Source organism: Silurus meridionalis, chromosome 11 (genome assembly GCF_014805685.1).
Source record: "Silurus meridionalis isolate SWU-2019-XX chromosome 11, ASM1480568v1, whole genome shotgun sequence".
Classification (NCBI taxonomy): Eukaryota; Metazoa; Chordata; class Actinopteri; order Siluriformes; family Siluridae; genus Silurus; species Silurus meridionalis.
This window is the reverse complement of record NC_060894.1, coordinates 17,723,998-17,750,000: the sequence shown is the minus strand read 5'-3', so window position 1 is coordinate 17,750,000 and position 26,003 is coordinate 17,723,998. Positions and strand designations below refer to the sequence as shown.

Sequence of the window (26,003 nt, the reverse complement as noted above, 5' to 3'; positions counted from 1 at the left end):
CGGCAGCGGCGAGCAGGAGACAACCTTTTACTGATGAGAAGAAGTTGAAGGCTACGTCGGATATGAAGGAGACCAGAGGTTCCATATTGCCTGCATCGGACATGCCCTTAGCCTCGGAAAGAGTGGCATGAAGGTGCTCGATGATCTGTTCGACGTACACCTTTCCTATCAGAGACTCTGGAAGAAAGGAAATAGTACAATACGAGTTTGTAATAAAACATAAACAGTAATATAGTATAGCGGTACAACATTAGTTACATAGAAGTATAATGATTATTCAGGGAGGGTTTATGGCGGTCTGAGTTTACCTTCATCGTGCTGCTGAGATAGAGCCAGACTAATAAGGTGCCAGCTGTGGTTATGTTGGTCTAAGGCAGATGAGGCAGTGGGAGAACCTTTCAGCCCCATAGCACACAGCTCTCCAGCCAGGCTTACTATACGCTCACCTAGTGCAGACCCTCTTAACCACTTGGCACACAACTCCAAATAACCAGGGTCGGCACATGCCTGACACACACACACACACGCACGCACAACAAAAAAAGGCAAAATAGGTGACAGATTTCAATGCAGATCACACAAACGTATAACTCAATTCTACTACATATTTCAATATGCTCTAAACGTTATGAGAAAAAAACGACAGCACTGGTGGAAACAACGGTAGAAATTTGAATACAGAAGGTTTCCAAATGCATCACTATCACAGTTATATACCCATAAATACTAAGCCTATGTATTGCTGAACTGTTGAAATGCATTAAAACATAAGCATTCGGAGGTAGGTTTTGGTGCTTTTAGTGGCAGCCATTGTGCAAAAAAAATGTTTTGTTGTGAACGCACCAAAGGACCATTGTAAATGTGTCACCTTGAGCCTGTACATATCGGTCAAGAACAAACAAAGTACATATCGGTTTGTAGAGGTCGACCGATAGCTAGGTTGGGTCATACTGGCCGATAACTGATTAATCAACCAATAGTTATTAAAATGGATACTGTGTAAAAAAATATAAAAAAATAAAAATGGTCCTGAACTTTATTCCCCTGAAAAAATACATGTAATTTCAATGCTCTGGACTTAAAAGATGGCCATTTTATGCATGACTGTTTAGAATTATGTGAAATGGTAACCCCTTTAAATAAGATTCCATTTGTAACATTAACTAAAGTTAATAAATACTTAAGAGGTATTGTTTATTAATTTTAACATTTACTATTGCATTTTTAAATGCTTCCAAACAAACAGCACCTGGTGTCGGTGATTCGCCTCTAGAGGTCACTCTTCTACTGTATTATGACAACGGGCCTTCTCAGTCGCTCCAGCGTAGATGCAACCCGGAAAAACTAACGGTATGGATTTCTGACCAATAGCCGATAGTTACAGCAATCAACTATCTGTGCCAATTGTTGACCTCTAGTTTACACTACACTATGTGGCAAAGCAAAGCAGTGAGTCTCTGCAATTTGCAGTTTAATTTAAAAAATATGTGTGCATAGTGCTATAAGAAACCCAAGTAACTTTCTTTTAAAAATATTGATAAAACAATCTTTCAGGGATTTATTTTAACCCAACAAGTTCAAATACTCCAGTATTTATGGTCATATAGAAATGTGAAAGACACCATTCTAAACTGCAACGGGTCGACATAATCCAGGACTCGAACACTTCAGAAAATATACATAAATAGGTGTTTTCTGGAGATCATTAATCAGGTGTTTCAAAATTAAACGCGTTTTCACTTGATTTTTCTCCAAACTACAAACATGTACCTGCATGCTGCTCACATATTATTGTAGTATACATACTATGCTAGAGGTAATGGAAATAAGAACAACATTCAAGACATGTCAAAACATCTTAGCGGTTCTAAAAAAGGCATTCAGACTTCTAGGCTTTGAATCATAATTCCATGAAAATGTTTACACTGTGATGTGATCTATTCTATAACCCTCCAAGCATGATATCCCCCCCACCTCTACAAACCGTTACGCTGTCTTTACATACCTTTTGGATAATCTGTAGAATAACACTCCATTTTAGGTCCACCTACATGCAGAGAAAAAATAGAAGAAGGAAAAAAATTGCATATTTTAGCAAAAATGAGTGGAAGTCCTGTTTGAAGAGATCCACTGGAAGATAGACTAGATGGTAAAATATTTTCTGGACACCTGACACCCATGTGTGCATTTTGTACATTTGATTCCAAATTTCGTCTCCCTTCAACTCAATTCAATTCACTGTAATATAATACACCGATCAGGCATAGCTTTATGACCACCTGCCTAATATTGTTTTAGTCCTTCTTTGGCTGCAAAAACAGTCTGACCTGTAGAGCGTTAACAGCATTAACAGCATCTAATTCTTCAGCAATTTGAGTTACAAGGAGATCATATATTGGATCGGCCTTCAATCGCCACGTGCATCAATGAGACTGGCTGCCCATGACCCTGCCGCCGGTTCACCTCTGTTCCTTCCAAGGACCACTTTTAAAAGATACTGACCACTGCAGACCGGGAACAGCCCACAAGAGCTGCAGTTTTTCGGCTCTTGTCAAACTTTCCTAAATCCTTACTCCTGCCCATTTTTCCTGCTTCTAACACATCAACATTGCGGAAAAGATTTTCACTTGCTAACAGGTACCATAGTGAAGAGATAATCAGTGTTATTCACTTCACCAGCCAGTGGTCATAATGTTATGCCTGATTGGGGTATAGTATAGTATAGTATAGTATAGTATAGTATAGTAGATCCACTATTCTGGGGAGCTTTTATAGACCACAGTTTGTGCACAGGGACATTTGGAGAAGGCACATACGAATGTAATTGTCAGGTGTCCACAAACTTTTGGCTATTCTGTGTTATAAATTAAACTGGATATCTTACAGTAATGTGGTTGAGCACAAGAGTCTGCTCTGTGTTCGAGCTGCAGCACTGCAAAGAACTAAACACCATGTCCACCAAGAAGTCTGTGTCTTTCCTGTCGTCCTGCCTGAGCCACACCATCACTCTTTGCATAAGGAAACGGATGGCTGGATTGTCAGAGAACTCGGCCTCCAGTTTCACTTCGGTCTTCCCGTCGTCTGGTTTTAGCAGACCTTGGAACACCTCGGCCCTTGGGAATGCCTGCAGCAACAGAGCCAGGAAGTGCAAGTGCCTCTCAGAGTTACGCTCACTCACATACACCATGTTCAGCTCAGTCAGCTGGCACACCAGCTCCAACAAGTGGCTGCTCCTCAGGGGAGAATGCTGCTTCTCCTGCCCCTCTAAGTTCTCCACCTCTGGAGTCTGGCTCGGGTTTTTCTCCACTTGCCCTTTCACCTCCTCCACCTCAGCAAAACAGACCTTTACAGCTTTCTTTCTCTTCCCTTGTTTGGTGCAGGAGCTGGCTGGATTCTGCATGATCTGCAACAGTGAGGCAATGCCCTGCAGCACCACCTGCTCTACCTGCTGCTCCTCGAGGTCTACATAGCACACACAAAGGCTGCGTAAACCCTCCCAGAAATCCGCCAGGAGTCTGAGGAACGTGGTGGCCTCGTTCTCGACTGCTCGCTTCTCCCATGACACTAACATCTCCGTGATCTGAGGGAACAGAGGCCCGCTTTGCAATGCACGGCTTCCAAGAGCTTTGTCTATCAACGGCAAGAGCTGTAAGAGAGAGACGAAATAAGAAAAAAAAAACAGAGGGGAAAAAGAGGCACAACCAGAAATGTTACACTTTTATTATAATAAATAAAAAAAAATCAAATCATAATGAAGCAACTGTTCAGCTGTGCAAATAAAAAAATAAAATAAAAATGCACTTAACATATTAGAATAAAAAAACTACTTCATTTTATACAATTCCCATAAAAAATCTTTTTTAACCCTTTCGCTAAACATCAATTGAGAAAGAAATCATATCTTAGCAATAGTATAACTGATTTATACACCAGAGATGCCCACACTAGGGCCCTTGAGGGCCCATATACAGGGAAATAATGGGAGGCATTAGAGGTCACTAAATAGGTGTATTAGTTGTTGAACTCTATTGTACAGTAAATTATGTTTGTTTCATATTGAGCTATAAATTGCACTACGCTAGAACTTTAAAAATAAAAATTGTATTAATCAAAAAATTACAGATGTTTTCTTTTTTTTTTTTAAATATTATATAATCACTAGAATGGGACTTCCACTTCCACAGAGGTTCACATGCTGGTACTGCCTTCGTTTGGGGAGGGGGCGGGGCCAGTCATCACCACGTTGAGGAACAATGGCAACTTTAATTTGAAGATAATGTTTGGTATGATGCAAAATGTATTCAATCAGGGCCTCGAATCAGATTTGTATTTTTTTATTTTTATTTTTTTTGGGGGGGGTCAAATTTTGGAAAAGAAAGGAAAAAGTATTCATTAAAAGTTTGTATTGTGCATCTTTTTTTCTGAGGTTCTCAAGGAGAGAATACAGTATTCACAAGAAACACTGTATGACTTCATTTTACATGATCTATTTTCACGATGTGACAAAGAAAGGAGGGCAAGAGGGTAAGAAATTATTCCTTAACAGCCGTATTGCGGCGATGCACACAGCCCTAAAGTCACTCACCTGCTCTGAGATGAGCATGTTCTGAATGTCGAGGTGCTCTGGCTCCTCTCCTGCATTCTGTAGCAGAAGGAAACGGAGGCACTCCATGGTAGCAAAGACGATAGCTGAACACTCTGAGGGGCTGACTAATGCACGCTCACTAGAAAGACTAGAGCAAACATCAGACAGTGAGACACTCGTTGACACATGCATCTTCATAAATCCTTCTGGGACCACAGCAATTATATCAACTGTTACTCTTTTTCTTTCTTTCATTCTTTTGATCTTTCCTTCATTCTATCCTTCCTTTCAATCCTTCATGTTTTCTTTCCTTCTTTCTTTCCTTCCTTGGCTAAGCATTTTATTTTAAATTGTTTTACAAATGACTACAGAGTCAGCAATATCGTCACAATGTCAGAGACGATGTGTTAAAAGCAAAAACATCCCTTACCCTTGTATGATGGAAGAGAGAAACATGCTACAAAAGTCGAGTTTGGGCTCTGTGACCTCTCGTGGCAGTTTGCTGATAAATGGAAGCATGTTAGGGTGGAGGGAGGTGGCTAGGCCTCTCCCACCTTCCTTCAGAAGAGGCCAAAGCTTGGGCAGCACACCCTTCCGAGCATTTACATGAGTCCAACAGTCCTGCAGAACATGAGCAACTATGAGGGGTAATCCGACATTTTAATGTATGGTCAAAACCAAATACAGTATATTTTTACATTACAGAGTTTTGAGTAGTTTGTCATTTTACTGTAGTAGGACCTACTGAATAATGCAATGTACTGCTCAACTGAAATGACTTAAATTTTAAGACAGCTTCTGGGAACGTGGTACAATTTTACGAGATGGTACCAGAACTTTTAGAAATTTCATCATGGACGGCAAGTCCAAGAACAATGAGCAAACGTGAAATTCTGCGTGAAACTGAGCAAATCTGCTACAGAGACGTTTGATGTGACGTACGGCGATGCTGCAATGGTGTTTCGAGTGGAACGTGCGCTTTAAGAGCGGAAGAACCTCACCGGAAGGCGGCGAGAGATCACGAAGGATCCCTGAAAATTTCAAGACTGTTCAGCAACTTTTGCATGATGATCGTCTGAGACCCATCAAAATGTTTTCACTTTCGCACCCACCCTACTCGCCAGATTTGGGTCCTGCTGACTTTGCCCTCTTCCCGAAGATGAAGATCCAGCTTTAAGGTTGTTGTTTTGAATCCGCTGCAGAGATTCAGAGCGAATCGCAGAAGGTGCTTAACACGCTTCGAGAAGAAGACTTCCAGAACAGTGGCAGGAGCGCTGGGAGCACTGTATTGCCTATTGCCTGTATTTTATTTGACTGTTTTGAAGCTGACAGTGTGTAAACGTAGATAAATAAAGTACTTTCTTCTAACCAGAGCCAGTCTTGATACCACCATGTATGAATCTCCCAGTACTCTACTCAACCTAATTTTAATAGACTTAGTACTCATTTCCTTTTCCTAATAATTTATAATCTGGCTAGAAAATTATTTTGAGTCTAGTTTCCTTCTCATCAAAAATTTTCAAGGATTTTCAGGATTTTTTTTCTCAATTCTGGCTTGCTCATTTCGGATCTACATGCTCATTCCATTGGCTTTTACGAGTACAGAAAATGTCATATAGAACTACACTATATGGACATTAAGTATTCGTTCTTTCCCAAACTGTTTTCACGAAGCTAAAAGCACTCAATTGTTTTGGGTCTTTGGATGCAGCAGCATGAATGGATGCAGCAGCAGCATGAAATTTTCCCCTCACTTGAACTAGGAGACTTAAGCATGAAAATGCCCCTGTGCACTAAGCAAAATCCATGAAGATATGCTTTGCTTTGGTTGGAGTGGTAGATCTCATGCTATCGAGCTCTGAACCCAAACTCTATTGAACACCTTTGGGATGAATGAGAACGCTGACTGCACCCCAGGCCTCCTCACCTCACCTACATCAGTACCTGACTTTAATACCACCCTTGTGTCTGAATTAGCACAAATCTCCAGACGCACACTCCAAAAATCTAGTGGAACATCCAAACAGTGGAGGGAAATATAAGAGCAAATTGAGGCTAAATGTGGAATGTGATGCTCAAAAAGCACATACCAAAAACATACGACCGTGTGTCCACAAACTTTTGCAATATAGTGTACCAATAGCAAGACTGCATCATAGGGTCTGACCTGTATGCTGGTGATAATGTGCAGAACGGCTTCCCACAGCGGTGCCAAAACAACAGGGTCCGAGTCATCGATACTGAGGAGTACGGTAGAACAAGCTCGAGCTGCTTCGGCCCGAACAAGCTGAGGGACGTGTTCGCACAGAGCGGCTACCACCTTAAAGAACGCCCCTCTGACCTGGAGAAGAGAACACAAGAGGACTCAAAAATGCGTTAAAATTCGGTTACAGCTCATCAGCGGGAATAAGGACCACTGCACTTCTCCGCGTTAAGTCCTATAATGTTCAGATTTGTTTTGGGCATCTTATGAAGCTCACCTGCGGGGTCTTGTGTTTGCTGTACTTCCAGAATTTGCCCTGCGAGACTATATGTGCAAGTTGCTCGCTGAGAGCCTCCAGATCAGACGTGGATAAGGACATGAGCAGTTTCTTGAGCGCCAGCAGAGAGCTGGTCAGAACGCGCACGTATTTCGCGTGTCGCTCCTCCTCTGGTACGCTCCTGCACGTGTACAAATAGGCGGAAATAGAAATGTAATAATAACAACTGGGTTGAACTGACAGGGTTTCCGCAGGTTTCACCAAGTCAAATTTAAGACCGATATCACAATATTAAAAACACAAACAGCAAGTTAACATTGTTAGCAACTCTCCTTAACCAAGACCTAAATACATTTATTCCCCAAACCAAGTATCGCCAAACATGCACTTCCTCATAACTAAAAAAATTAAATTTGTCTGTGGGAAGATCCAATAGAGATCTGTGGCAATAACAGAAAGCTGATTGGCTGTTGGTCTCATTGGTAGTCGTAATGCAGCGAATTAAATTTGGACTAGCGAAAGAAAGAACTGTTTAAAATTTGAACAGAGAATTTCATTTGACTTTTTAAAATTTGGATTTTTTAATTTTAGACTTTTTAAGACTCTGTGGAAATCTTGTTCTATAATATATTTCTATAATCATATTTACTATATTGACTTGTTTACACTTACTGTGGGTCACTGAGTGTGTCAGCTGTTTCCTTGAGCAAATTGTCCTGGAGCACCTAAAAAAGAAAACAGAAAAGCGTGTGTAACAGTTCATGTTTACGTTCCCTCGGACAGTGAACTATTCCTCATGTTAATAAATACGCATTTGTAAATGATATTCCTTACGTTCAGCACTTCATCTTTGCAGAAGCCGAGTGCCTCTGGCTGTTTGTTGAGGGGGAAGGCAGCCTGAAAGGCGACATTGGCGGCAGAGGCAGCAGGGGAATAGGGGTCACACTGAGCTATAAGCCAATGGCCCATTATTCCCTTCAGGTATGGGGCGAGGTTGCGCTTGACTTTCAGAATCAGCTGTTCGAATGCCTGCTGTGTGGCTTCTCGAACTCGTCTGTCATAATCCTAACACAAGATCAAAGTTATAACTATGTAGCAGTTGGTATTATAGATAAAATGTACACAAACTAATCAGTTTACTATAAATATCTCTACCCATGTTTATTCATACATTTATCCAATAAGTCAATTATGTAGCAATACCACAGTATATAAAATCATTACTAACTGCCAATTTTTTCAATCCTGTCTGCCAAGTTGCGAAGGCAAGAGCAAATGTCTGCGAGTTCCCTCTTTTCATTGTTTGCTTTCGTCACTTCTGGTTTTTTTTTAAGCTGAATAGCCAATCAGAGTTCTCTTTTTATTTACCAATGAGCACCAGCTACAACTCGACATACAGGCTCGGAAGAAAAACAGCCGACGGCGACCGACTAAAGCCAACAGTGCAGAACACAGCGGATAAACTAAATCCACCTGACGCTCAAAAAACATCCGACATTTTTAATTTTTTGCACCGTTTTGTTATCATTTAACCAGCTGTAGTTTTTTTTCTACAGGTTGGCACAAGTACCAAAACCTGCTAACAAGTGCTAAGTGATTGGAAAGGCTTTTGTTGTTTAATGGATGTTTAATTTAAGCATCTTATTAATTAACTGTTAGATTTTATGAGATAAAGGCGAGAAAAAAAGAAAATCGACCGAAACCTATCGCACAAAAAAAATCTGCATCGCCCAAAAACAAACAAAAAAAACATATCGGTCGACCTCTAATAAATAGACCACTGTGCATAAAAAAATCCAAAATATTGTTTTTTAAACAAACTCAGGTCTGGTATTTGATGTGAACAGGTCACCAACATCAGGTGTACAGGTGTTACAAGTGAAGAGTAAGTGGAGAGGAATAAATGGCATTAGGAGATCGAGACAAAACCCATTAATAATATAAAATCACAAAATCTTACCATCGATATTTTGCAGTATATCCGTGGCCAATATGGAAGAACTCCTTTGACTATGTCAGAATCCCGCTCTTGACACATGGCTCCGAATTCTTGTACAGCCTGCAAGGACAATGACTCACCTTCTAAGATCGGTTTTGTAGATAAAACACAAACGTCTCCATCGTAAAGTTCTAGATCAGGATCACTTTATTCGCGATGTGCAAAGTTCGCATTGAGAGTCTCAATTGTTTTATCTTACCCAACTCCTACAGACAAATTAATCAAAACTACACACCAAATCAATCAAGAACACTGACCTTTAATTTCGTCACCACGTCCCTCTTGGACAATTTCCTTAAAACCAGCCGGAAATCAGCATCCACCAGGTTGTCGATTTCCTCAGCACCGTAGACCGCAGGCACATATCCCGGCTCATTTGAGGTCGAAATCCCGAATCCGACAAATCCAGGAACCACTCCATTTTCCCTAGCCAAGAGTTCTGCAGCTCGGCCACTGCTGGACGGCTGAAAAAGAGATGGAAAAGATGGTGTTGTAGAAATAGCAGGGAGGTGAGTTCAGTGATACAAAGCATCATCAGTCAAAAATACACCGATCAGGTATAACATTTTGACCACCTGACTAATATTTTTTGGTCCCCAAAACAGACCTGATCTGTAGACCATTAACATCATTAACTTCTCCAAGTTTGTGCTACAGGAGCTCGTCTGTTGGATCGGACCACACGGGCCAGCCTTGACCCTGTCACCGGTTCACGACTGTTACTTCCTTGGACCACTTTTGATAGATACTGACCACTGCAGACCAGGAACAATCCACAAGAGCTGCAGTTTTGAAGATGATCTGATCGTCTAGCCATCACAATCTGGCCCTTGTCAAACTCGCTCAAATTCTTACGTTTGCCCATTTTTCCTGCTTTTAACACGTCAACTTTGAGGACACAATGTTCACTTGCTGCCTAATAAATCCCATCCACTTTGAACAATAATTTGCTTTGGTTGGGTTAGATGTATGTTTCTATACGTATTTCAACAAATGCGAAGAAGAGCGAGAATAAAAAAGGGGAGCATACAGATACTACTGAAGCATAGAGAAGTATAACACTGTTATTGTAAAACATTAAAGGTTTCTTACAACAGATTCAGGAATAATATAAGTTTTTAAGGTCTTTGAGTTTAAAGATTCTGACATGTTCTTAAAGGAAGTAAAGAGGAACTTCATATAAGAGGAACGTAATCTAAAAGTGGGTTTACAATGAGTAGCTCTGAATTTGTGAATATGATAATTACCCACGAGACCATACAATAAAACAGTAATCATTAAAATTAATATTATTTCAGTGAAAATCTGATTTCAAAAATTGCTTCTGTATATTGTAAAATGTACAACAAAGAAATAGTAGCACGGTAACATCTGACCAAAAAGACTTTGTGAATGGACAGTGGCAAAACAAGTGTAGAATGGGCTTTACTGAAAGAGTTGCAAAACCTCTTGCGTCATGACGTCACAAATGTCACGCTTTAATAAACTGTCTCCAATTATTACGTCACATACCTACATATTACACCAGTTTTATATTTTTATCTGGTATTCTTTGGATCTAGTATTTGTCATACTGTGGCATACTGTACTGTCGTACTTGACATAATAATAAGCCACATCCGGAACCTGGAAGAAGTCTAATGGAAGTAGCACACAACATCACCCCCACGTTAACCAGTCTACTAACCAAAAAATAAACCAGTCAAGCGATTAAAACATCCTCTGAACAGCCTAAATAAGCCTTACCCGGACATTTCCTTTCGTCCTTTGCTTATTTTTTCCACCCATGCTGCTTGGTTTTGTTCAACGTTTCACCCGCAGACTTCGGCTCAGCCTGTAGAAGGCGCCTAGTAGTTACTTTACGTTCAAAACCGTCGCGCTCTTATGACGTAAACGTCGTGACACGCACGTTATTTCCCAGCGCCATTCGAAAATACACGTGTGGAAAGTATATTTACTGGGATACAAATAAAAAGCAGGTAACATGTTATCATTATTATTGTTGTTGTTGTTTCTCTTTCTACGCATGCTTAGAACATATACTTGATTGTTACATATACTTAGTCAAGAGATCTCTAACTATAAAAAAGAAAGGTTCATCATGGAGTATTTAAATATTAAAAAGAAAAAACAATATTCTAACTCATAAGTAATTGATGGAGTCCAAATCTTTATTCTTTGTGTATTTTATCCTCATGTTGAATTGTTTATTTTACAAATAATTGCTTTATGCATCACTAATATGGAGGTGGTCGATCAGTGGTTAAGATGTTTGACTTTTGATCAGAAGGTTATGAGTTCAAATCCCAGCACAACCAGGTTGCCACTGCTTGAACAAGGCCCCTAACCCCCAACTGTCTAACTGTATAAATAAGATCACAAAACACTCTGGATAAGTGCGTCTGCCAAATGCTATAAAACAACAGGTGGCAGCACAAGGCTGCACGCACAGTCGCAGGGAGCACCAACCTTCAAAAGTCAGTGTGCCACAAGACATCAGAATCTGTAAAATTGGGAGCAGTGCAACTGATGCTATTCTGACCACATGATCTGGATTCGGCACCCACCCTACTCGCCCGATTTGGCTTGTGCTGACTTTGTCCTCCTCCCAAAGATTAAGATCCAGCTTCCCCGGTCTCCGTTTTGCAGAGATCCAAAGTGAATCGCAGAAGGTGCTTAACACGCTTCAAAAAGAAGAATTAAAGGACACGTTTCAGAACACTGGGAGCGCTGGGACTGTTTTAAAGGAAATAGTGTGCATAAATTGATAAATAAAGTGCTTTCTTGAAACAGAGCTAGTCTCGAAACCTTTTGATACAACCTTATCACTGCACATGCAAACACCCAGGTAGTCTCCAGGGTGGACCAAGGTCATAACAAACCAAGTACTGTTTTAAATGTCCATTACCTGCAAAAAGAATGACAACCAACTTACCTGGACTCTCTCCTCAAAATCACGGAAGAAACCCACACCCAGCACACATGACAGCCCCACACCTGCTAAAGGATTGGTTCATTTTAGGGGGTTTAACCCCATTGCAGGTCCCATTGCACACATGGGAAGTCTCAGAAAATTATAATTGAACTCTTTACAATTGAGAAATTTCACTTGTGCATCATGAGATTTGAGAATTGTGCTATAATTTTGCATTCTGATTTAATGCTATTCCTTTTGACAGGGAAAAAATGAGTGGGGACGTAGAGCGCATGTTAATCCAGTTTCAGGATGAAGGTGGCGAGCCTCTTGGATCTCCCTTTGATGTGCCCATGAACATAACCCCGGATAAGCTACAGCTGGTCTGTAATGCGCTGCTACAGAAGGTAAGATCAGCATAGACACCGCATTGGTTTGGTGGACAGCAAATGAGATGTGGAGACACTGAGGACTCATTTAGAGCTAAAACTGTTTTTAAGTCACTTTCTTATTCTCTATGTGTTCAGGAAGAGCCGGTGCCACTGCTGTTCTTCGTGCATGATGCTGAGGTGGTGTCATCCCTCGGGGCTTGTGTGCAGACTCTGAGTATTGAAACAGAACATGTGCTGCCCGTGGTGTACCAACCCCAGGCTGTGTTCCGCGTGAGGGCTGTGGCTCGCTGCACCAGTTCGCTGGAGGGCCACACCGAGGCCGTCATCTCAGTGGCCTTCAGTCCTACAGGGAAGTAAGTGGAACAGCCACAATCCTTATTTTCTATCTGACTGATGTCTATAGTATCGATAATTTACAAACGCTCTTGCATTTGTAGGCAGTCCACACTCAAATAACATAACAGAAACAACAGCAAAGAGTAAATTTAACGTAGGTACTATAGATACTATATGTAAATATGTGGTTGGCGGTGAATTTTTTGCTGTCTGGATCTGAAGAAGGGCACGTTTTTGAAGGGGGGAACGATTTCTTTCTATAAGTTTGTTAGTTGATAAGACTATATGTTGCAGTGTGTTTTTTAATAGAAGTCGATCGATTGGATTTTTACCGATTCGCACAAATCTGATTTATGGTATTTTAGCAAATTTATTGCTTTGATAAAACTGAACTACCCAATTGACAGGTATTCAGGCCCTTTGCGTTGATACTTGCGCATGTAGCTCAGGGGCACCTCATTTTTCTGAAACATCATTGATAGAGGTCAACCAATAGTGGGATTTAGCGATAACGATAGCTAGGTTGGATTGTACTTGCAGATAACCGATTAATCAATTTATAGTTTTTCAAATGGATACTGGCCTAAAAAACAAACAAAACACTACATGTAAAAATTTTACTGAACTTTATTACAAAAAACAAGTACTGAATCATGAAAATGTGCTAACTGAAATAAATATGAATGTTATTATATTAATAAATATTGAACAAAATAAGACATGCATTCCAACTGAAACAAAAAGTACCATTCCAAATAAACATTTTGCATCCCAAATGTATAAAAAAAAAGCTTTAAATGTGCATCTGAAATGTCAGCGCTCTCCGTGCAGCGCACAGTCTCGTGTTAAAACAAACATCACGTGGCACAGTGATTTACCTCTAGAGGCCGCTCTTGTACTGTATAAGCACAGCAGACCTTCTCAGCTGCTCCACAAACAAAAACTATCTAGCAATTAACTAAAGGTGCTGATTTATCGGCAAAACTGTTGAATCGGTTGACCTCTAGTGTTGAGCATATTACTGGTCACGGAGCTAAACTAAACTGTTACTGAGGGCGTGATCTCCGTGTGAAACTGGGCCAGTTTAGACAGTGCTGGACGCTTTAGGCAAGACAGTGAATAAAACTTTTTTGAGGCATAATGAACACCTCTAATCCATAGTATGACTACCATGCGAAATTTCAATCCTGCATGTTTCTGTTGTGTCTTGTGTATTTTATGCCTAAACCGCTGCCCATGTTTTAAGGTGAATGGTCTGGAATCTGGTTAGATTTTTGTCATAGACAGTATCAGGGTTTATTAATGACACACACATACACTGTTTTGTGTGGAACAGTTTGATGATGTTCTCAATATTCCTCCTCTGTGTCTAATCTGTTTTTAGATACCTGGCTAGTGGTTCTGGAGACACAACTGTGAGATTTTGGGATCTGACCACAGAGACTCCTCATCACACTGCCAAAGGTCAGAAAGACATACTGGACTACAACCAGTGTGTATAGCAATAGAATTTGTGCTGAATATACAGTCTAATAGGGGAATAAAGATACATGTATTGGTATCAAATTTTTCGTATACAGGGCTTTCGGTTCGGTACACGTTTCCAGGTACAAAGTGAGCAGCCTCAGCAACACTGAGATTTCTTTAATGTGTCCTGCTTCAAGAATATCTCTTTAAAAAGAAATTCCTGACAATTTCGCATCTCGAGGGAGTAAATGAGTAAAGGATGGAAGGAATGAAGGCATTTGTTAAAGTATGCGGAAATAAGTAGAAAAGTTGAGTAGAACGTATCTGTAGAAAATGTGTGTATTAAATGTAAAACACACACACTTTCATAAAAACCTTTATTACCCAGATTTGGTCTACAAATGTAAACTATTTAATAAAAATGTTCCATTTATTTAATTTTATTAAGTCAATATAATTTGTGCCAGTTTAATTAATTACTCAATTTAATCAATATAATAAAAGGTTTATTGCATTAATTTTTTATTAAATATTATACAATATTATTTTTATACATTATTTAACCAAGCAGACATTATATTTAAAATGATTAAAAAAAACTTTTTAAATGTTGATATTCACAAATGTTAATAATAATTCATTCATTAATAATAATAAACTGTGGTAATTAAAAATGAAAAGCAGTTTTATGTTGTCAGTTTCTTCCCCCTACCGTACCGAAATTGTACCGAACCATGAAATTTGTGTAGCATTATACCCCTACAGACTAAGGTTGACTCCTTTTTTCTTTCTTTAAGGACACTCACACTGGGTTCTATCCATCGCCTGGTCTCCCAACGGCAAAAAGTTGGCATCAGGGTGTAAGAACAGTCAAGTAAGTGTTTATTCTGCTTCAAATACAGTGACTATAACTTAAAATATTACAGTAATATTTATGAAAGTGTACATATTATTCTAATAGATTATACTGTGGGACCCAGTAACTGGACAGCAATTAGGAAAGACTCTGACCGGACACACGAAATGGATCACTTGGCTGTGTTGGGAGCCATTGCACCTGTAAGTTCTGTCCTGATTTGATGTTATTTGTTCCAGAAAAATGCTGTTTAAAATGATATGAATGCTGAATCTGTATTTGTTCATGTTACTGACACTTTCTATAGCTATGATTTTAGCTTTAACATGTCGTGTTGGCACAGGAACTCGAAAGGCACAAACATTTACATTTAAAAGCGTTTAGCAGACACCTTCGTTCAGAGCGGACTTTCATAAGTGCTTTTATAGGCTCTATCGAAAACACACATGCTAGAAGCAGAATGAGAATTATTCGTTTTATTAAAAAATAAAATATATTATCCTATATATATATATATATATATATATATATATATATATATATATATATATATATATATATATATATATATATATATATATATATATATAATTTAACCAAGCAGAAATTTTATTTTAAATTGTTTTAAAAATGTAAACTGTTTAAATGTTGGTCACAAATATGAATAATAATAAACTACATTAAAAAAGTGTGTGTGTGTGTGTGCGTGTGTGTGTGTGTGAGAGAGAGAGAGGGAGGCAAGGTAGACAATGAGGCAAAAGGCAAGTAAAATGATTGTGGAAATGGGACAAGGGACAAACAAAGTGCCAACCGCATTAATAATGTATATTACAGGTTGTTCTTTTTATTTTTTTGTTTGCTTTTAACATGGGTCAGCTTGAAAATGTTCTGTTCAGTGTCTATACAAATGACTTATTTGTGTGCGAAATGCCACGAGGAAACAGGAGACTTGAGTAGCACATGAATGCATTCACTAGCAAAGGAACTGCTTCTTGTCCAAATTCATAATGCCACGTTCTTTGTTTAATTATATCACCCACTTAGTTGAACACCTGGCATATTTAATGTTTTATTACAGTGTTCACGGCAAGAGACCGAACAAAACGATGGAGAATAGTAATTAAATAAGGATCGCTTTGTAGAAGTTATCGGCTCTTGAAACCTTGGTGACTTTTAAATGTGCTTTATTCAAGACAGACACACTTGAAGAGTAATTGACGTTAAGCGTGTAGATAAAAGGATTCAGTGCTATTATTAAATGCAAGACATTAATACGTTTTTAATTGGGCTGATGAAGGTCTATTTTGATCAAAAATGTATTACTAATATCTCAATTCAGAAAGAAAAAAAAAGGTTTTTTGTCAGTTCATTTATACTGATCGCATGGTTAGATGTTTAGAGTATTTAAATTTTGCCTCAACCAATATTCTGAAATATGAGGTGTTAAATCAATGTTAAACTGACAGTATTTATGATAAATAACAAACTCATCCAGATTTATTATACTGATTTTACTTTTAATCTTTAATTCCCATTTTCTTAATTATTATTGTTATGTACTGTATTTAACTGTCTACTTTGTGACTCATCCTAAGGAACCCTGAGTGCCGGTACTTGGCTAGTTCCTCTAAAGACGGTTCAGTTCGGATATGGGACACGGTGCTGGGCCGCTGCGACAAGATCCTGACAGGCCACACTCAGTCAGTGACTTGTGTTAAATGGGGAGGGGATGGTCTTTTGTATACTTCATCCCAGGACCGGACTATTAAAGTCTGGAGAGCCAAAGATGTAAGCAATTGCATTATTTGTATGTATGTACACATTAGTGCCAGTTTAACATTTACTGAATTTAATAGAGATGTGTTTGGATTTCTCCTCGCTTTAGGGGGTTCAATGTCGGACCTTACAAGGTCATGCTCACTGGGTGAACACGCTAGCCCTCAGCACCGACTACGTCCTCCGTACTGGAGCCTTCGAACCAGCCACTGCTACCATCAACCCCCAGGACCTTACTGGCTCATGTAAGATTAACAATTCATGAATATGGGGTTTATGGGGTCAGATTATTGTACCAGTCTGAAACATCTAAGGGGGTTGTAATTAAGTCTCTTGTAATTAAAACTCCAAGTCAATAATTTGTAGGCCGGACATGAACTCTGACAAGAAAACACACTTGCAGTCTATTAGAAATATGGCCATGAATTGTGGTGGAAGAAAAAAAAAATTGTCAATATTTGCTTAACATCCAAAAGAATAACAGTTGTTTAAGCATGTTATATCATCAGAATAGATATTTAACCCAAGGATTTTGGCCTTGCAAACGATTTTTAATAATAATTATTATTATTATTATCATAAGTCTCAAGATTCCTAACAGTGCTTCTCCAAGAGCTTTCAAAGACCTTCAGCATGTTCTAGATAAGTGTGCTGTAACTATTTTAACTGATCAGAGTGACATTTTTTAGAAAACTCTCCCTTATCAAGCTGTATTTTGTATTTTTTGTTTTGGGTTTTATTAAATTTTTTTATTTTTTGCATGTAACAGATTTTCCATGCTGGGTCTGATCAAATATCCCAAACATTCCCATAGGCATGATGTTATAAAGGGGGTTCTTATTAAAGACTATTAATAAAACCATTAATTCAATAGTCATATGGTGCCTAATGTACCTTTTGGTTGCATCCTACAGTGGAGGAAATCAAAGACAGAGCATTGCAGCGATACAAGAAAGTCAGAGTAAGTGCAAAATGTATGAGAATGAGATTTACCTTTATATACTGAGGGTTTTATAGTTTATTGAGCAATGTCTCTAATTCAGGGTGAGGCTCCTGAAAGATTGGTGTCAGGTTCTGATGACTTCACACTGTTCCTCTGGAATCCAGCAGAGGAGAAGAAGCCTGTGGCTCGTATGACTGGACACCAGGCTCTGGTCAATGAGGTGCTCTTTTCCCCTGACACCCGACTGCTCGCAAGTGCTTCTTTTGACAAGTCGATCAAGATATGGGATGGCAGGACTGGCAAGTACGTAATTTAAATTGATGTTTTATTCTTTGTGGATTGTTGCATTTATGTATTGGGGTGGGAAGTATGATGCATGATTACTGTGATTACAGTGCAGATTATAACAAAAAAAACTGCCTTGTTTAAATTATTAGTAACATTTCCCATGAACTATATGACTCAAATAGAAAATAATCTGCAGAAGGTGTATGTTTTTATATAATTTATATAAAATGTTGATGTGGACTAGATTGTGAATGACACTGTCATTGTCTACTTACTTCATTTTCTTATTTATGTAGTCTTTGATAATTAGGTTTTATAACAGAAAAATATAAAATAATTGTATAATATAATATTTGCATATTGTTTGTATGAAACCATACTGCTATTCCAAAAAAATACTGTAGGTGGTGCCCAAGTGACTTAACCCGAATTTCAGCATTTCTTTTTTTTTTATTTTATTTTTTTACCAAAAAATAAAAGCTTAAATATCCTAGGCTTAGGTTATTACAAATCTACTTGGCAATATTCAACCGTATTCAAACCGAAATAACAGATTTCAGCTCCCTAAGTCTTTAGACATCAAGTGCTATACCTCAGCATTTTAATAAGCTACCTGTGTCTGAGTTAAAGATGGATGGATGGAGGGATATTTAGAGCTTTATTGGTATTGCATGTAACAGGTACACAGCAATAAAATGCAGTTTAGCATCTTGTGTGCAGTAAAAAGGGCAGATAAGTTCTGCTCCACTCTGCACATTCTAGATCATTCTGGACAGGTCTAATGTATATAACAGTATTTTTTAATTGAATCATTCTATTTAATTATCCTGTATATAATTCATTGTATATCCAAGACTGCCCTTATATCTATATCATCTGTTTAGTGTATAACATTTGTACAGTTTAACATATTCAATATTGTAATTCTTATATTCCACATTCTCTACACATATTGTGCCTTACACACATCTTGCACTAATATAACTTCTTATATGTTGATATTAAAAATTTTTAATATACTCTGGTGTTGTAAACATATGTCATACTTTTGACTCTGTTTTAGTGTACTGACAATGAAGCGAACAAGTTTAATGTAGGACATGATTTCCTCCTCCTGCAGGTATTTAACGTCACTCCGTGGTCACGTTGCCGCCGTGTATCAGGTTGCGTGGTCGGCAGACAGCCGTCTGTTGGTAAGCGGGAGCAGTGACAGCACACTCAAGGTGTGGGATGTGAAAACTGGCAAACTGAGTGTGGATCTGCCGGGGCATGCTGACGAGGTGAGAGGCTCGGTTTTAGGAAGCATCCTGGACATATTAAATATTAGGATAATTGTTAATATTATTCATGTTTGCTAAGAACGTTATATGGTGTCAATGATTCTTTCAGGTTTTCGCTGTAGATTGGAGTCCTGATGGTCAGCGAGTCGCCAGTGGCGGGAAAGACAAATGTCTAAGGATGTGAGTAATTGGCTTTTTTTTTTTTTTTCTCCGCTTTCTATATGTTTGTATATAATGTTTTTTCCATGTACTGTTTGTTTATATTCATATTGTTCATTTATGTGTATATATTTTACACTGCTACCAATGCACTTCTGGTTAGATGCTAACTGCATTTCGTTGTCTTGTACCATAACGTGTGCAATGACAAAGTTGAATCTAATCTCATGTAATCAAATTTACCCACACTCACTTGGTATGTCTGATCTATTTCACCCTTTACATAGATGGCGGAGGTAGCTGATGCAAGAGCCTGCCCCAACACTGGACATTTACCAGCCAATTAGGCAGGCACTTCAGTGCACCAGCCTTCAGCAATCAAATCCTCGTCTAAAAGGATGACTGACAGCTGTCTCAGTTTGAGCCTTAACCTAATTACCCAGTGCCCCAGTGTGTAATCTGAGTCAGCTAAAAGGTACTGACAGTTGATGCCGTGGTGGTGAGCCTGAGAAATGCACGGTCATAGTGTCTTCTTAGCTTAAGGAAATTTGGCAGGATCGGCCATGTACACTCTCAGCAATTGACCTGATTTCTGTATCCCCACATAACCTGAAGCTGAATATAGAGTTCTCCATTTATCCTATTTGAAGCCCGATTTATTAAACGGTATATTAAACTATTTTAAAAAAAAAGTGAATAAAATTTCTTTTGTCAAGACATTGTATCTCTACACTATTTCCAAATCGATCATGACCAGAAACACATGCAGTCTAAACAATCATAAATCATGTCTTCACATTACAAGATTAAAACATTAGACAGCAGCAATATACAGGGTCTCAGCATCCTAAGCAAAGTTAGCTACCAACCAAATGGTCATGTCTACACGTCTAGAATCATATGCATAATCAATTTCAGCAGAGATTAAGAAAAGTCCTGACATGTTTCCAAGCAATTCATGCTTCAATAAATTCACATCATTCCACAGAAATGAGCCTATGTGTGTTTTTGTTTTTTTAAATCACAGATTTAAAGGCAAAAAAGAACAGCAATAATCTCAAGCCTCATAGCCAGCTGCTTGAGCTGAAGTTAGGAACATCATCTCTTCTCTTCATTACAGTGTGATGACTCAGGGCTGGAGTTGAGCAGCTGGTTTTTATGGGCTTTCCAAGTGCTTTAGTAGAAGACTTGTCTGCTTTAGGAAATAGGTTCCACAGAAATACATTTTCTTTGTCTTCTATATGTGAACTAGAGACTTGACATAACATTGGCCACAAATCTTCTATTATTTAGCTATAACAGTAAAGAAATCCAGGTTCTACAAAAATAAATCATATGCATTTAAGCCATTTCCTTTATTTGTTAAATATATTTCAGTGCAATTAATAGAAAAACAAAACACAATCTAGACAAATTGGTTAAATTCAGAGCAAAGTAAATGTGCGCTTTGATTTACACTGGGGTTCGCTACACAAGTGAGAATGAACAAGGTGTTGCATACAGAAGAACAAGTGCAACGTGATGATACACGGCACATATATGTGCTAGACGGAAACATTAGTATGCTGTGCAGCAGAACATCAGAGCTTAACCCTTCCTCACATACTGCTGGCTGCCCAACCCAGTGCACTCAGCCAGAGGTCAGTGTAACAGTCAGCTTTATCATTTGAGTGACGCGGACAAGTGTGTGTCTACATTAGTCATCGTTCTCTACAGAGCAGGCCACAGATACCCTCAGTCGGTTTGCCAGACTCTGTTCAGAAGCTTAACAACCTCCTCGTACAGGACAAAGACGATGGCGACGTCTAGGCACACCCGGCCCAGCCGAGGAACTGTGCCTTTGTAGAACCTGCAGCACAGTGAAAGCTGAGTTAGAAATATGGAATGGTGAATGGGTAGATGTTCAGAATATGCATGTGCTGCTAGACAGTTATACCAGGGGTTCTAGCCCACTGCAGTTGAATTTAAAATGCAATTAGAAATGTGAGCTATTGAACAAGCCTTACATATACTGCATCAGAGCAAATCTAAAAATACAGCACAGTGGGCTTCACTATGATAGTGGGAAACCCCCACTATCACTATGCCTAGTCTTACAGTACTTTTTACACTACATTAAATCCTGCAGTTGAATAGGTACTACATATGCTTATTTCAGCATTGTTCAAACTTTTCTTGCCAAGCTGGAACGCTAACAGCAATTTTAAGCAAATAGAAGTGGTGTGAATGATGACCAGTGGGAATCCTAATTACCAAAGCTATCTGGCTTTTTGGTTTTTTTTCCTCAGTTCAAATGCTGCTCATTGTGGGAAAACTATTGAAATACTCAAAGTTGAAAACTCAAACATAGCAGAAAACCCACTGAACAATACAAATCAAGTCACACCCAAGACTGCTTCCATAAATGTTAAATAATAAATCTACTGTCTATTTACATTCACCTTGAAGGAGTATTTGCTTTTTTCTTCATGTTTAATTTAATGTCTAATATAACGCTAAAGTGTGCATTAATGTAAACTGATCAGGCATAACATTATGACATGACACCTGTTAGTCGGAGGGATAGATTAGAAATAAAGTGAACATTTTGTCCTCAAATTTGATGCATCAGAAGCAGGAAAAATGGGCAAGTCTAAAGATTTGAGTGAGTTTGATGGGGGCCAAATTGTGATGTCTAGACGACTGGGTCATAGCATCTCTCAAACTGCAGCTCTTTTGAGCTGTTCCGTGGTCAGTATCTATTAAAAGTAGTCTAAGGAAGCAAGAGTGGTGAACCGGTGACAGGATCATGGGCTCATTGATGCAGCGAAAGCTGGCCCGTGTCGTCCGATCCAACAGACGAGCTCCTGTAGCTCAAATTGCTGAAGAAGTTAATGCTGTTAATACTCAACAGGCCAGAGCTGTTTTGGCAACAAAAGGGGACCAAGACACAATATAAGGCAGGTGGTCATAATGTTATGTCTGATCAGTTTAAACCTGCAATATAAAATCACAGCAAGCATCAGAAAAGTTAAAGTAAATGAATTCATTTCCTTTCGATCAATCAGATTGGAGAATTCAACTATGTGGCACTAGAGCAAATGATGTTCATTTATTCGATTAAAACTCAACTTTAGCACATTTCTACTTCACACATATAAAAAAAAAAAAAAGGGCTAGAAAAAAGAAAAAAGAAAAAAAAAAACATGCGTACGCTTGTGGGCCTTCGTTCTTCAGTATCTGAAAGGCACAGTCTAACGTGTTCTTATATCGATGGGCTTCCAGTCCCTACAACAGAAAAGGTAACTATTTTACATGTCAGCCAGGCAACTATCTCAAATGACTGATCCTAAAATATAACTACAGATGCCTTTACCTGCATCCTGGTCTTCACCACATCCAAAGGTGTGTTTCCAAAGACGCTTGCTGCACCCGCGGTTGCCCCGAATGTAGCCGTGACCAGAGGATGCATCTCGCGTGTAGGGTCATCGCCTGGAGATGACGGCAAGCAAGGGCCTCGTCTTGTTATTTCTCATCTGATCATTACATTCCCCTGATATCGCAGTGAAGAATTTTCAGACTTCAACTGTCTTCAATCTCTTACCTTTATACCAATTGCGCAGAAGGTTCATAACATAAAACCGTATAGCTTGATTGCTTCCCTGTTTCAATAATGTAGCAGTCAGCCCTTGGTACGTACCACGGACACCTGTCAGTGAAGCAGATCAGTTCGTCATCACGTGAATTTCAAGTACTAGTACAATTATTCGATATATAATCTGCCAGTCTCGAAATTACAGTTTATATAGTTAATGTGGCACATTTTATAGATTTTAAACCCTCCGTAATGACGATAAAATAGATACATATACATAATAATAAAAGGTAGACTGAAACTTTCTATGGAAGTCCGTAGAGTTGCAACTCAACTTGTACACAATCTCAAAATAAACATGGTTGCCTTTGGATCAGTGATAATTTTTTTTCCATGCATTTTGCATAAAAGCATGTTCTAGAAGCAGCAGAAAAATCATAATTGTCTAATGATCTCGACTTAAAGTTTTTTGGGGTTTTTTTTGCCGTCTCTAGAACACGCTCTTGGGACTTTCGTAGCGTTCCAACATGACACCCACTGAATTCTCAAAAAAGGAAAAGAACATTACAAATCAGATTAGTTGATTATTAGGAGTTTATTCTGAATTCTTTGGGGTTTTTTATATATAGAAATCTGTGTTATTTGAAATAAGACCAGATTGTTAAGGCTGCATATGAACCTTCATCTTAAGAGGTCTGTTCACACTAATGACATATGCATAAAGAAAACAAAACAAATGTGAACAATTACATATAGAATTATGCCTTGTTCAGCATTTACCCTGGTCACGAACTATTTCCCGCACACCGTGGAAGAAGCCTCTGTACCGTGGATGAAGAGAGCACTGGTCATGGATTAACTTTACCTGGGGTGGCACCAGAAATCCCTTGAATTAGTGCAAGTTTTTTCTTTTATTTTAGTTTATTCTCATATTCATCTCATTCAGAATTGCATAATGTAATGCATTATGGTAGGCGTTTACAACGAACCAAATGAAATTAAATATTGTTTTAAAGACGATGTGCTGTTGTAGAGTATTTTTGAAAAGAAGTGTATTTCTTTTGTTCAAATGAAATAGACATATTCTTTCTTCCAACCTTGAGCGTTTCCATCGGACAGACCACCAGCACCGCCTCAGCGATTCCTGCACCCAGGCCACACAACAAGCTGCGAGTGTTATCAAGACGACCAGTATCGTCTCTCATTGGGTTGCTCAGCAACTCAAACGTGCCGAACCTATTATCAAAATAAGCAAATGGAAAACATGATAAAAGAAAGGACAACGTACATGGATTTCACATTTCGCACAGGTTTTCTTACCGAATCGCAGACTTGGGGATGGAGCCGTACAGTAGTGAGCTCAGGCCTCTGTACAACCCTCTCAAACCGTGATCCTGAACAGTCAGCTTCACACAGTCACCTACCACGTATTTATATTCTTTATGATCCTCAATTTCAAAGTTTGAATGAATCTAATGCCACAGGCAATTTTTGCAACACTGAATTTAGTTTAGAAATGCTTAATGAATGAAGGTTTAGCAAAAAAATTAAAAAGGATTGATTTTTTCTTTTACCTATCCCTCGATACCGAGGTGGATTTGCTCGCTCGTCCAGCTGCAGCTGAGTCTTTACATACTCTGTCGGGAAGGTGATACAGATCTCAATACCTCCAGCAATGCCACCTATGTACATAAAAAGAAGCACAAAGAAATGGGCAATGTTGAGGAAAATATGTCCAACAGTGCCATCTGCAAAGAACTGGCAGAAACCAGTGGGACCCAGATACCATTTTTACTGTCTGGAGAAGATCTGTGGTTAGTTCTCCAAGATGTATGGAACAACCTACCAGCTGTGTTCCTGCAAAAACTGTGTCAGTGTAGTAAGAAGACTTGATGCTGTTTTGCAAAAAAGGGTGATAACTCTGATACTTGATATGATTTGGATTTCTTTAATGTTCACTTGATTTCTAGTGTGTTAATTGATAAAAATAAAAAAAAAAGACAACACTTCTGAAAGAAATCTACCTTAATAAAACCTTTACACATCAATGTATAATAATCCTAGTTTGTAACATGAACGCGCATTTTTCAATCAATTAATTCCAGCTACATGAACGCGCATTTTTCATCCATAAATTAATTCCTGCTACGTGAACGCGCATTTTCATCATTCTACGTACATGAACGCGCATTTTCCACCCATCAATCAATTCCTGGTACATGAACGCGTATTTTTAATTAACCAATTCCAGGCACATTAATGCGCATTTGTATTATAGTTTATCCTCGACAGGTTGCAGAACAGAGATGTCCACCATGCTAACTAACACACACACACACACACACACACACACACACACACACACACGTGTTGACATAACGCTGAAGATGACAACAGGGGTCTAATATTAGCGCAGGACTGGTCACAGATAGAACACTAGTAGTGGTATTTGTTAGCAGCTGCTAGCGACCAGTGCACCAGTGCACGTCCATGCGCTCCAAAATACACCGCTTTAAACGTTTACCTGCAAGAATGGCCTTCCCGGGGTGAGTGATCTTCCTGCCGCCCGGTGCAGCTGCAGCACCAGCGGCAAAACGGCGTTTTCCTGCACACATACTGTGAACCGGGGTGAAAGCGCCCGCTAAGGCACCCAAACTTGCCGAGGGCGGCTGCAGTGGCTGCGGCAGAGGGGAGCTCATCGCCGCGGGATGCTGCTGAGATTTACATCCGCCTCTCCATGTCGCATCTTTACACGGCCCGTCGGAAACACTGAACGGCTTGTACAGAGACGACATCTTCCTGCGCGCAAACGAAAAACAAACAACCACGCAGACTTCTAGGAAACATGACCTCCAACAATGCGCGTCCTGTCCAATGAGACAAAGCCAACACAATCACCGGCGCACCACTCTGCGGCCTGGCTCTGGGCTGCTCATGAATATTAAAGAACCAGT

General features: G+C 39.2%; 3 protein-coding genes across 3 annotated transcripts in view; 1 reads left to right on the top strand and 2 right to left on the bottom strand.

The window, feature by feature from the left end:
- Positions 1–10,986, bottom strand: part of ltn1 (listerin E3 ubiquitin protein ligase 1) — a 27,319-nt gene extending 16,333 nt beyond the window's left edge. The window contains exons 1-13 of the mRNA XM_046860722.1: positions 10,811–10,986; positions 9,322–9,528; positions 9,026–9,124; positions 7,900–8,130; positions 7,738–7,790; positions 7,066–7,246; positions 6,753–6,926; positions 5,016–5,206; positions 4,586–4,733; positions 2,885–3,646; positions 2,006–2,047; positions 309–507; positions 1–177 (exon numbers count right to left, since the gene is read on the bottom strand). The exon at positions 1–177 is cut by the window's left edge and continues 63 nt beyond it. Of these exons, the coding sequence (XP_046716678.1) occupies positions 1–177; positions 309–507; positions 2,006–2,047; positions 2,885–3,646; positions 4,586–4,733; positions 5,016–5,206; positions 6,753–6,926; positions 7,066–7,246; positions 7,738–7,790; positions 7,900–8,130; positions 9,026–9,124; positions 9,322–9,528; positions 10,811–10,852 (2,506 nt within the window). The 5' untranslated portion in view covers positions 10,853–10,986. The remainder of the gene's footprint in view (positions 178–308; positions 508–2,005; positions 2,048–2,884; positions 3,647–4,585; positions 4,734–5,015; positions 5,207–6,752; positions 6,927–7,065; positions 7,247–7,737; positions 7,791–7,899; positions 8,131–9,025; positions 9,125–9,321; positions 9,529–10,810) is intronic.
- nle1 (notchless homolog 1 (Drosophila)) lies at positions 10,912–20,192 on the top strand. The gene is made up of 13 exons (XM_046860724.1): positions 10,912–11,043; positions 12,244–12,385; positions 12,506–12,723; positions 14,091–14,170; positions 14,971–15,047; positions 15,135–15,232; positions 16,625–16,817; positions 16,915–17,050; positions 17,720–17,766; positions 17,849–18,051; positions 19,157–19,316; positions 19,426–19,496; positions 19,763–20,192. Exons 2-13 carry the CDS (start codon positions 12,251–12,253, stop codon positions 19,773–19,775), a joined length of 1,431 nt encoding a protein of 476 aa, XP_046716680.1. The 5' UTR covers positions 10,912–11,043; positions 12,244–12,250; the 3' UTR covers positions 19,776–20,192.
- Positions 20,193–20,815: 623 nt separating this feature from the next.
- Positions 20,816–25,969, bottom strand: slc25a1a (solute carrier family 25 member 1a). The gene is made up of 9 exons (XM_046860725.1): positions 25,574–25,969; positions 24,624–24,731; positions 24,370–24,469; positions 24,147–24,285; positions 23,830–23,914; positions 23,059–23,163; positions 22,831–22,946; positions 22,669–22,742; positions 20,816–21,324 (listed from the first exon to the last, which is right to left on the bottom strand). Exons 1-9 carry the CDS (start codon positions 25,842–25,844, stop codon positions 21,210–21,212), a joined length of 1,113 nt encoding a protein of 370 aa, XP_046716681.1. The 5' UTR covers positions 25,845–25,969; the 3' UTR covers positions 20,816–21,209.
- Positions 25,970–26,003: the final 34 nt, after the last annotated feature.

Coding starts and splice junctions, on each gene's coding strand:
- slc25a1a (XM_046860725.1), bottom strand. CDS start 25,844: ATGTCGTCTCTGTACAAGCCGTTCAGTGTTTCCGACGGGCCGTGTAAA. Junction 22,743..22,830: donor TGGTGAAGACCAGGATGCAG/GTAAAGGCATCT, acceptor TTTCTGTTGTAG/GGACTGGAAGCCCATCGATA. Junction 21,325..22,668: donor AAGAACGAAGGCCCACAAGC/GTACGCATGTTT, acceptor ACTGTGCTGCAG/GTTCTACAAAGGCACAGTTC.
- nle1 (XM_046860724.1), top strand. CDS start 12,251: ATGAGTGGGGACGTAGAGCGCATGTTAATCCAGTTTCAGGATGAAGGT. Junction 15,048..15,134: donor CAGGGTGTAAGAACAGTCAA/GTAAGTGTTTAT, acceptor TTATTCTAATAG/ATTATACTGTGGGACCCAGT. Junction 17,051..17,719: donor CCAGGACCTTACTGGCTCAT/GTAAGATTAACA, acceptor TGCATCCTACAG/TGGAGGAAATCAAAGACAGA.